Genomic DNA, 12,522 nt, shown 5'->3' on the forward strand with positions numbered 1-12,522 from the left:
TCACACCTTGGTTATCAGCATCCCTGAACACGATACGGGCAGGGGCAATATGTAAGGAGTAAATGATGCTGGATCAGAGGTTCTCTGCTTTCCTACTTGTTGCTGTGACTGGTACTAGTGGCAGGTAGTGAGAGGGAGAAAGGAGAAGTGTCGGGAGGTTCTCCTACCCCTTTTTATGTCCTAATGCCAAATTCACTTGGTAATTAGGATGTGAAAAGCCAGCATATTGGCAGGAACTGGTCAGTAATATGATATAGAAGTTAAAGGGGTTGTCCCATCTCAAGGATCCTATCTATGCTGGTAGCTTATGTAAATTGAAGACTTTTCCTAAATATATTGCTTTAGAAATGTTGCTTTGTTTGCCTGCTATGTGAAATTATTCCTCCCATTGTTTACACAGCATTTCCATACACCCAGACCTGTGAGATAGGACAAGTGACATCACTTACTCACTGTTCTATAACAGAACAATCATTTAAGCTAATTGCAGTTTGCTGATAAAGCCCTGTCTGTTATCTCTCTATGTAATCACACAGATAACACTCTGCCCATTCTTTACAAGCATGTGCATATTATCTGAACCGCATAAATGGCATACTTCATAGTGTGCATCTCAGCAAGTTGGGAAGGGGGAGGGAGAAATTACAGGAAGTGAGAAGAAGAGACTGCAGGCAGACTGCTGAAACATTGAGATAGTAAAACCCCGTTAATGTAACTTCGATGACTTTTTAATGAAATATTTTGTTGTGTTCTGAGATAGTATATCAAATGGAAAAGTAGCAAACCATTTACAGAATATCAAAAACTGGCAGGAGAGTCAGTTCATTCTGGTGGGATTGATAAAATGAATAAACTTTATTAAAGTAATTTATAATTCCCCTAAATTCTCCCACCTATCAGTGGTCCTCACACAGCATAATACCTCCTCTGTGGTCCTTACATAATATAATATTCCCTTAGTGGCCCCTAGACTAAAGTCATGTCAGAAAAGAAATAAAATACTCACCTAGTCCTCCTTTTCACTAAAGTGTCTGCAGTTCTCCTTTGACTTGTCCTGTCTCTGGTTTGGCACATCAATGAAATTATATAAGAAGATTATTAAGACTACATTCACTGACATTGTACTTTCTTGCTAAATTTCAATGATGATTTGTTTTTTATCCTTACAAAATCAGAGGCTGGGACATTATACTAGCTGAGTGCATGTAAGAAATACTAGATCTCCCCCTAGTGGCACAATCAAACATCGACGCCTCAACCATCAGAGTAATGTACAGGGACTACTCACCTTGGACATAATATCCTAATTTCATGTATTAAGCAGAAAGGCTCAATTCTTTCCATTCTAATAAAGATAACTGTCCCATTGCAAAGAATAATACATACTGGATGGTAATCTAAGTCTGTGATCATTAAACAAAAATAATTATTAACCAGTAATGGACATGCCCAATATTCAGTGAGAGAAATACATTGTTCCTATGGAGAGGGTAAATCTTATTGTTAGCAATAGGTCACTCTGTGTCCTTTCTAGAGGTTAGTATGACTGCTATAATGTACTTAACCCCCCGGCCCACAGTTTCTTCCCTTTCTCGGAGAGTGAGGTTCCATTATCTTGCGGCTTTGTGTTTATATGAGCACCAGAATAACAGAATGTCCTCGGTCAATGTAGGAAGATGGAGAATACAAGAAACAGCAGGAATCTTGCTGCATTAAATGTTACTTTGTGGTTGATACATTCAGTGTTGTGTGCAAAGCTCCCTTTGAGACTTGAGATTTCTCAGGCTGTGTTATATATGATAATAGAAAAAGATATGAAATGTAATTTGTTAGCCCAATATGAGTGTGCCATAGCTCTAGTGGCTGGCAATGGATGCCACTGGGGTGGTTGGTTTAAGCCTGCCATGGGCTCTGGGTTGTACTCAGATTGTGAGTCCCCGATCTGTTGTAACTGATCTGACTTTACTATATAGGTACAATACAATACCAGAAACCACACATAAAAATATTACAATAGATTCACACTAGTGTTCAGGTTTTGTTTTGTAGAATGGTCTTTGAAGTAATGAAAAAGTTTGCTCTACATTTTGATATATTGCTTTCAGTGGATTGCTATCTTTAGTTTTCCAAATCATAATTGTAAGTAATACACTTTTACTTTAAAGTGTTTAAAGGGATTGTCCACTTTCAGCACATAGTCATAGAATTTTCCAATATGCTGTATATTGTATCAATTCCTCACTTGTTCAGATCTCTGTTTTATGTTATTCCTTGTTTACTTCTAGTGGATAAAAATCAGTCCATGGTCATGTGATCTACAGTCCACGGTCATGTGATATACAGTCCATGGTCATGTGATATACAGTCCATGGCCATGTGATCTACAGTCCACGGTCATGTGATATACAGTCCATGGTCATGTGATCTACAGTCCATGGTCATGTGATCTACAGTCCATGGTCATGTGATATACAGTCTATGGGCATGTGATCTACAGTCCATGTGTGAAGGTAGACCATGTCCATTCTTATTTTTATACATGCTTTATACTGCTTAAGAAATTATATTTTTCTTTGTGCAACGTTTATACATTAAGATGGCGCCCGTATCCAGTACCGCACCCAGATGCTGACGCACATGATCGTCATGTGGTTTACAAGAAAGGCAGTATCATTTCTCGGGAAATCGAAAGCTAAGAGATGTTGAAATTTAAGAGCCAATGACTGATCGCCAGTGTATTTGGATACAAGACGTATATGCTTACAGCCTGCTGTTATCTTATCTTTCTTGCATTCCTGTATAAAAACTGTAACTTCCTCAATAAACCTCAGTACTGTGTGAGTGGGCAAACCGGCTCATTGCATGGACTGAGATTGAAACTGCATCAACGTCAGTGTTTATCTTTGTCAGCGCGCACATGCATGATTGATTTGGAGCAGGTGACTGACCACTGGAAGTGACCCGTATTCTGGCGGAGGTCACTACCTCAACACATGGTCATGTGATATACAGTCCATGGTCATGTGATGGACACACAGGTGCACAGCTCATTACAAGACATACGTCTGATTGCTGAGCAGCGATTGGAATATTGTAGAAAATTGGAAAATGTTGGAAAATTGTAGAACTTTCGATTTTACAAAAAAGAAGATTTTTTTTTCTCTAGCTAATTTTTCTACCTAGTGTCAGATCTGTCTCCAGGCAGATTCTGCCTTGTGAAGCTCACTAAATTGAATAGAAGACTGAAAAAAAATGCAGTTATAGCAAAACAACACTCTAAAAACCACTGCAAAAAATGCTAGTGTTTTTTCTGACTCCCATTCATTTCAATGGGGGTTTGCAATCTACTTCTTTTTTCTTCTAGCTGAAAAATTAGGTAGAGGAAAAATATTAGCTCCTGACTCTCACTGAAATGAGTGGGAGAGTGGTGAACATATCCTAACTTTAACTGCCTAGACTGTGTTCTCAAGGGAGTGTGTGTGTTGCTGGAAGTGATCCAGTATGAAAGATTGTATCCTTCCTACCTGTGATCTTTTCCCAGGCCCAGCTCTATAACTGACAATACACCATTGGATATCGGCATATGATCAGGATAAATGATATTTTCTCATGGACTAAAGGACATTTTATGACATAATGCCTTTGTCACCAGGTAATGTAAATGAATTCAGTGGTTTATTGGAAAGTACAATGTCTTCCTGGGTTTCAGGTGTAGGTGTAGACATCCACATTGTGTACTAGAATAAAGGGGGACTGTGGGCACATTAAGATGCAATGATCTAAATAAGATAAGATAATCCTTTAAAGGTCCCACCGTGGGGAAATTTCAGTGTTACAGCAGCATGGTAATACAGATACGGGATAACAAACAGTAATATATTACAGAAGGAGACACACATAAGCTGAAAAAATACTAAGAATCCATAGCAGTTAAGGAAGAGAGAAAGAAAGAAAGAAAGAAAGAAAGAAAGAAAGAAAGAAAGAAAGAAAGAAAGAAAGAAAGAAAGAAAGAAAGAAAGAAAGAAAGAAAGAACAATGGAAAGAAGGAAAGACTTCAGGATCATTTAGCTCTCTCTTCGCTTGGTCTGATGTAGATTATGTAGCCTGACCACAATTGGGAGGAAGGACCTCTAATAGCGCTCCTTATCACACTTGGGGTGAAGTAGTCGGTCACTTACAGTGCTGCCAAGTGCCATCAAGGTCTAGACTGTGTTCTTATCTCCCAGGGAATGCTATACTCACCAAGAAATGTGTTATAATATAAGCCTCATAACCAGTATTGATTGGGGTGCCTAGGGCCCACCAGTAAAATTCGTTCTCGGGTCCACAGTACAACTATAATGTAAATATTACCTGACCCCCATTTGCAGCTTCGTAAAACTGTGCAGGGGTGAACCTGGGCTTTCTGCCGCCTGAAGCGGTGTCAGAAAGCAGCCCCCCCCCCGGAGGAGGGGCGGAGCTGAGGGGGCGGGGTCACAAGAAAGGGGCGGGGCAGAAGGGGCGGGGTCGAGTGGAAAGGGGGCATGGCCGAGCGGCGTTCGCAGGCAGAGAGCAGGCAGGGAGAGGACCTGCTCTCTGCCTGAGTGTGAGGGGCGGCCGCTGGAGCAGCGCTGCGTCCAGCAAGGCCGCCCCAATAAACCGCTCGCTTCCCGTGTCGGGCTGCAGACACGGTAACGCTAAGCCAGTCCAGGACAGCTTGTCCTGGACTGGCTTAGGTCAGCAAAAATGCTGCCCTCCCGAGGCCCTGGCATAGCGCTGCCTGAAGCGGTCGCTTCAGGTCGCCTCATGGGAGGTGCGGCGCTGGCTGTACACTGGGGTAGTCACCCAGTCCCCTGCTTATAACAATAGCCTTAAAACATAAACATGCATAAAATGTTTCATATACTAAACAACTAAACATACTGGATACACTTAAAATATAGTTTATATCTTCATTGACTAGTTTGTTGTCACTACACATTTCTGTAGTAATACATATACTGTAGGCCAGTCACATTAGCAATATGGATAACCGGACAGTCCTGCTAAAACCAATACTAGGGGGGATCCTGAGTGGAGAATATTCTAAATTATGTGTATATGCCCCCAGTTGATATATAGAATATTACATGATATTGCCATGGGTACAGATGTTACCAAGATTACCATGCTCTTTCACCCATGCATTTTGGACAACCCATTTTAAATGCATCACAGAGATATTTTCATTCCATAAAATAAAGTTGTATTTTCCCAATATTCTCTGCATTTAAACCCATTAAATCTAGTAGGTAATGCTAAAGATATCAGGTACAATGTAATCTGTATGGGTTCCATCAAGCAGTCCTTCTCCATTAGAACACACGAACCAGCAGGGAGTTATGCTGCCATGCCTGGAGTCTGATCTGTAGTCTTTTTGTGAACTCCTAAAATATAAAAATACATCTTTATATGCATTATTTGTATACATTATTTAAAGGTAGACTATCAGGTCCAAAATGTCTAGTAGATCCCATCTCACATTGCAGGAAAATATACGTCAGACCAGGTGTAGATCCTTGGCTCATTACTGGGCTAGAAAAGGCTGCAGATCAAGTGCAGTTCCATGAGGTGAAAGGAGGTGTATGGTTCTGTCCTGTAAACGTGAGACTATATTGTGTTTCTTTTGTTCGTGTGGCTGGAAGTAAGCCACATGTATAATTAAAGTTATCAGTTCTGTTTAGTTAGTTGCTCAGACGAGCAGGGTTTTATTTTGTTTTTGCCTGAACTTAAGGCTGTATTTTGTGCCTGAATTTAAGGTTTATTTATTTTCCTGTTTTTTTTCTAAATAAACCAATTTGCTGCATATTTTGTGTCTCTGTCTCTACTGTTTGGGTCCGCACCACTGCTTCTACCGAGCTAACTTCCCCCTCACAATATACAGCAAATTATTCACTACCTTGTCAAAGTCAGCAGCTTATTCTTCACTCTCATTGTTGCAACTTGTTTGTCTGATTTTTCATTCTTGTGAAGGTCGGTTATTTCATAATCAATACCATGAAAGAATTGCCCTGGAAAGCAATACAATAAGCAATATAACTAAAGATGATGAGAACTAAAATCTGCAACACAGATACATATTACTTAAAAAAGAGAAATCAGTGGAAAAGAAAATACTAAAATAAAAAATAAAATAATAGAATGAAAATGCTTACCTAACAGTCCATGGACTCCTTTAGTAAATGCATGATCATCTATAGTGTAAAACCCTAGGAAATCCATTGGCAAATGATTAGGTTTCCAAACTTTATGCAAAATGATATAAAATGTCGCTCCTTCTCCAAATGATAACGTCAGATTTGTTTTCTTGTTGATCACTAGATTAAACCTGAAAGAATTCGTACATATTCATGCATGAGAACCTTAATGGACCTTGATTATAGTCAATTTAGCGTTTTATTACAATTTGTTTTATATCTCTCACTAACACAATCTGCTTTCCATAAATTATATGGACATCATCAGAAGGTCTCTCTTAAAACCCACCTTCTTTTACCCACTAAGTAGGTGTGTAAGGCTCCCCCATTAGTCAGTCCATCTGTTATGTATGTACATTTGAAACCAGAAGTTTAGATACACTATATAAAACAACATAAGCATGTTTTTCTCACTATCTGACATGAAATCAGAATATACCTTTCCCATTTTAGGTCAATTAGGATTACCAAAATTATTCATATTTGCCAAATACCAGAATAATGAGAGAGTAAGAGAATTTTATGGCATTTTTATTACTTTCTGCAAAGTCAAAAGCTTACATACATTTCATTAGTATTTAGTACCATCGCCCTTAAATTGTATGACTTAAGCGTCTCATAATAGTTGGTACGAATTTGGGCTCATTCCTCCTGCCAGAACTGGTGTAACTGTGCCATGTTTGTAAGCCGCCTTGCTCGCACCTGCCTTTTCAGCTTTGCCCATAAATTTTCAATGAGATTAAGATCAGGGCTTTGTGATGGCCACCGCAAAACATTGACTCTGTTATCCTTAAGCCACTTTGTAACCAGTTTGGCAGTGTGCTTCGGATCATTGTCCAATTGGAAGACCCATTTGTACCCAAGCTTTAACTTCCTAGTAGAGATGAGCGAACACTGTTCGGATCAGCCGGTCCGAACAGCACGCTCCCATAGAAATGAATGGAAGCACCCGGCACGGTGACCGGTCGCCGGCAAAGTGTACGTGCCAGGTGCTTCCATTCATTTCTATGGGAACGTGCTGTTCGGAACGGCTGATCCGAAAAGTGTTCGCTCATCTCTACTTCCTAGCTGATGTCTTGAGATGTTGTTTCAGTATTGCCACATAAGGTCCTTTCCTCATGATACATCTATTTTGTGAAGTGCACCAGTCCCTCCTGCAGCGAAACAATCCCACAACATCACTCTGCTTCCAAGCTTCTCCCCATTTCCTCCAAATCTAATGATGGTCAATATGTTCAAGTCTGAGAACACCATCCTAACTGTGAAACATGGGGGTGGCAGCATCATGTTGTGAGGTTGTTTTACTGCAGGAGGGACTGGTGAAATTCACAAAATAGATGACATCACAATGAAAGAACATTATGTGGCAATACTGAAGCAACATCTCAAGACATCAGCCAGGATGGGTGCAAATGGGTCCTCCAAATGGATAATGACCCGAAGCATACTGCCAAACTGGTTACAAAGAGGCTTAAGGATAACAAAGTCATTGCTTTGGGCTAGTCATCACAAAACCCTGATCTCAATCTTATCGAAAATTTAGGGGCAAAGCTGAAAAGGCAGGTACGAGCAAGGCGGCCTACAAACATGGCTCAGTTACATTAGTTCTGTCAGGAGGAATTGGCCCAAATTACTAAAAACTATTGTGAGAAGCTTGTGGAAGGATATCACAAACTTTTGACCCAAGTCATACAAATTAAGGGCAATAGTACCAAATACCAATGAAATACAGCCCTTCCCCCTTCCTTCAGTGTAATCTATAAGTACCTCACAGACAAAAGAGTAACATTAGTTTACAGTTACACAACTATCTATTGTAGCGCTTTTTGTTAAACAATGTTTCTGGTTTTACCTTCAGGTGCATACCTGTATATGAAAATATTTTTGGGATTACCCACTCTAGAGCAAGCAACGTACAACTGTCCTCGTAAAAAACACGGGCTCTTCAAATTAAGGCCGGCTACTTTAAGTAATTGACCTTGTGCTTTGTTTCTAGTCATAGCAAATGCAAGTCGGATTGGGAACTGCAGACACTTAAAATTGAAGGGCATGTCGCTTGGTAGCAAAGGAATACATGGAATGAAAAAATTTGCTCCCTTAGAGTTTCCAAAAAGAACAGTGGCTTCAATAACATTGGGCATAAGACTCTTAAAGGGACTCTATCATTAAAACTCAATTTTTTGTCCCCAACATGTAGGAATAGCCTTAAGAAAGGCTATTCTTCTCCTACCTTTTGTTGTCTTCTCTGCGCCGCCGTTCGGTAGAAATGCCGGTTTTCATTGTTATGCAAATGAGTTCTCTCGCAGCACTGTGGGCGTCCCCAATGCTGTGAGAGAACTCTCCAGCACTGCCTCCATCTTCTTCAGGAACGGGCTCTCTTCGCGTCTCCTCCCGGCGGTGGCTTCAAACTTCTAGGCCTCGGGCAACCGACTGCGCATGCCCCCCGGCCACAAGAAAATGGCCACTTACAATACTGTGTAAGCAGTCATTTTCTTGTGGCCAGCGGGCATACGCAGTCGGCTTTGCCCTAGGCCCGAGGCTTAGAAGTTTGAAGCTGGAAGAAGACGCGTGAAGATGACGTTCCTGAAGAAGACGGAGGCGGCACTGGAGAGTTCTCTCACACCATTAGGGATGCCCCCAGTGCTGTTTGAACGCTGGGGCCCGCCCTCAGTTCTGCAAGAGAAATCATTTGCATACCGATGAAAACCGATGATCGAGGGCCTTGACCGCTTTCTAGTGCGTCATGGTACATTCATCCCAAACAATTACTTTGCAAATTTGTAATACCTTAGCTTTCCCAGAGGCTTTAGGCTGGGTTCAGAAAGGGCTTTTTGGACCAGTTTTTGACGCAGAGGCCACCTCAGAGTTCGGTGTAAAAAACGGGTAGCCGCAACTGGATGCTGGTACAGTGCATACAGTGCATCGGCATCCAGTCGCGGCATTCTGCTCCGGATTAGGCACAAATGAATGGGCCTAGTCAGGAGGGAGTGTTGCGCTGTGGACATCCGTCCCTGATTCAGCTGCAGAATCCACATTAAGAAAGGACGTGCCGCTTCTTTTTTTCCGCGAACAGGAACAAACCGCTCGTTGAAAAAGGAACCCATTGAATTCAATGGGAGGCGGTATTTGTGGGGTGGTGTTTGTGTTGTGTAAGTCTAGAGTGGTCTGGTGTTTGTGTGGTGTGTTGTGGTATTTGTGTGATGTTGTGCTTGTGGGTTGGTGTATGTGTGCTGTCTGTGTGATGTTTATATGGTGTTTGTGAAATGTTTGTGTGTTGTGTGTGGTGGTGTGGCCCCTTCAGCAGCGACTCTTTGGGACCGTCGCTATAATCCGTTCCTGTAAGTCACAACTGCTTTTTTTCCCTCAGCACTTTCGCTTTCATTTTCCCCCATTATATGTATAGGGCCTAATTTCAGGGTCCCCAATCTCATGACAGGGGGACGCTAGCAGGATGTAACGTGCGCAGTATTCTGCTCCTGTGAGTGGAGAGGGAGTGTGCCAAATTTCACCCAAATAGGGCAAGAACTGTGGATTTGTATAGAGCGGACTACTACAGAATTTGACTTTTCTATATATAGATATCCACAAGATATGCCATAAATGCCCAACAGATGCAGCGCCCAGCCCTGGATCTTCATTTCAGTGAATGGGAAAACCCATGAATGCGTTGCCATCTTTCCCTTCACTGCAGACATCATGAGATCTCTGTTCTCAAGATTGAAGAACGTCCCGGAGGTGGGACCTACATCTCTCACCATATCTTGTGGATATGCCCATAAATGCCTACTGTTCTGTAACATGGGAAGAATATGCAAATCTGTCTCCCAAGATGTAAACAGGGAGACAGTGCCTCTGTTATGCTGCCCTCTATAGCAAGCAACCCTGAACAACATGCCCGACTTCCCAGAAGCCTTTGCTGCATGATGCGAGGTTATAACTGTGGGGGGCTAATAATATCTTATGAAAAACTGTGTATAGAGGTGGGGGCTGAGATTGTTCTATCTGTCCAGAGATGAGCAATTTGGAACTTGCCAGACTGGTTATGTAGATACTATGCTCTGTGTATTGGGTGATGCTACCTTACCAAGGCCAGAGACAGATTGTCTGGGACCAGGGGCATTGTTAGGAAAGGATCAAAGACGAAAGACCCTTTTTAAAGATAAAGGGACAAGAGAAGGGTAATTAAGCTAATTGTCTCCAACAAGGATGTCTATTGTCTTTAGAATACCATGAGATAGACATCTAGGGTGTGTATTTGAGACATGTGCTGATGGCTGCCATTTTGTGAGACCATGCGGAAACACAGACTCCATTTTAGACTTGAGCTAGCCCTTTGGGGGGTGTGACCTCTCTCCAGTTTCTTATCCAATAGATATGCATCAGGGCTATGGTTACAAACTTCTCCACCAATGGATGTTATGCTAATTATACTAGCCAATCCTGTTCTGTCTATGCCATGTGATATATACTGTTGTTCTAGCCACCATTAAACAGAATCCATTTGAAACACCAACCACCATGTGTCTCTGTTGATTCTCCAGGTCAAAGATGGCTGTAGCCGATCTTGGCCTGTTAATTAATTTTCCTTTACAGGCAGCATATCTCTGGGGCTATTATGACCCCATCATAACCAAATCAGTTTCTCAGCTATGGATGGCACCGTTTCTGTCTCTTTGGACGTCATCAGCGCAGCCTACAGAGAACTAATTTGGTTTAAGTGAGAGGCTGAAAGAACAGATTGTGGGAATAACGTCTATCCTTAGGGAGAGACCACCTTCTCAGGTGTGTGGAGACTTATACAGCCATAGTTGCTCCACTGCAAAGGAACATGGGAAGAATATGCAAATATGTCTCCCAAGATGTAAACAGGGAGACAGTGCCTCTGTTATTACTGTTCTGTAATAGATTATTGTTACATTAAAATGTCCTTACCCTTCCTTGCTTATAGAGCCTGGTTTCTGCCATGAGAATGTTTCCTTGTTTTTATGACTATAGACAATAATTTTGTCTGTTGTTACCACAATTGTTATCTTCATGTCTCTATTTATAATCCCAAGCTTTCCAATGTAGGTTGCATTTGATGTCCCATTGTTGCCGGCTTGCTCTTTTCCGATAAGTTCTCCATTTACTGAAATACCTGAAGCAGAAGAACACAAATCTAATCTCAAGCTATTTTTTTCTTGGAATAAGACAAGCATCTTCTAATATACAATAAAATATAGCATTTTTTTTAAAGGGGCTCTATCAGCAAAATTATGCTGATAGAGCCCCAAATATGCGTGAATAGCCTTTAAAAAGGCTATCCAGGCACCGCTAAAGTTATATTAAACTACCCCCCCCAGTTTTAAAACAAAGCCCTAAAAAAGAATATGTTCAAATTATCTATCATGCACGGTCCGACGTCATCTTCAGCCACGCCTCCTCTTCCAGCGATGTCTTCAAGTCCCATCTTCCTACGGCGCTCTCGCACTGCCATTGATAAAAAATGGAGCGGGTGCATGTGCAGTAGCATGCTGCTACTACTACTACTGCTGCTAATGCACATGCACCTGCACCATTTTTTATCAATGGCAGTTCACGAGCGCCGGAGGAAGACGGGACTCGAAGGCATTGCTGGAAGACTGTGCAAACAGCGGTTACACACGGAACCCGGCATACCTTATTGACTATAATGGAGTCCATTGGGTGTCCATTGATTTTAAACTGAAACTGAAGAGTTAAAAATCCTCCAAACAGGACTATTCCCTCCACCAATTTGCAGAAGACACTGCTACGGAGTCCGATGAGAACATAGTCTCAGATGAGAACATAGTCTTACCAATGGATGTGTACACAGTACTCAGTCTATCAGTATACTGCTATGAAAGCCACCATGAGGCAGTTTCCTTCTTGCCCAGTGGGCATGGGATTGCAGAGTGGCAGAGAACACCAAGATCATGCCCTAGAGGACCCAGATAAGCTCTGCAGTATATGCTGGGAGCCTGTATTTATCTTGTAGCTGGAGCTAATAGAAAACACTTCAGAAACAGAACGTCACCATCACTCTTCCCTCTCCCCTATCCCCCTACTTACCAAGGCTTCCTTTGCCTGGGGAACGGGTCCTCCTTCTCTTCCTGTCTTCTAGTAGTGGGCAGAATAGCTTAGCCAGACAGAAGGGGGGGAGTGGGAGTGGCTAGCAATGGACTTAGTGAGCTAGCAAGGGTGGGAGAGGCTAGTAAATAGGTGGGATCACTAGTCAGTGAGAGTGGGAAGGGCAAGGTTTAGGGACACAGGCAGGGTTTCAGGGGCTAGGCTTAGTGGCACAGGC

The 12,522-nt window shown here is 42.0% G+C and overlaps 1 protein-coding gene across 2 annotated transcripts in view; it reads right to left on the minus strand.

Moving 5' to 3' along the window:
• Positions 1 to 1,408: 1,408 nt before the first annotated feature.
• Positions 1,409 to 12,522, minus strand: part of LOC142218314 (inter-alpha-trypsin inhibitor heavy chain H3-like) — a 57,684-nt gene continuing 46,570 nt past the window's right edge. For both annotated transcript variants that reach the window (XM_075286939.1, XM_075286937.1), the window contains 4 exons: positions 11,148 to 11,352; positions 6,174 to 6,346; positions 5,918 to 6,029; positions 1,409 to 5,405 (listed from right to left, as the gene is read on the minus strand). In XM_075286939.1, coding sequence (XP_075143040.1) covers positions 5,264 to 5,405; positions 5,918 to 6,029; positions 6,174 to 6,346; positions 11,148 to 11,352 — 632 coding nt within the window. In that variant the 3' untranslated portion in view covers positions 1,409 to 5,263. The remainder of the gene's footprint in view (positions 5,406 to 5,917; positions 6,030 to 6,173; positions 6,347 to 11,147; positions 11,353 to 12,522) is intronic.

Source organism: Leptodactylus fuscus, chromosome 9 (assembly GCF_031893055.1).
Source record: "Leptodactylus fuscus isolate aLepFus1 chromosome 9, aLepFus1.hap2, whole genome shotgun sequence".
Taxonomy (NCBI): domain Eukaryota; kingdom Metazoa; phylum Chordata; class Amphibia; order Anura; family Leptodactylidae; genus Leptodactylus; species Leptodactylus fuscus.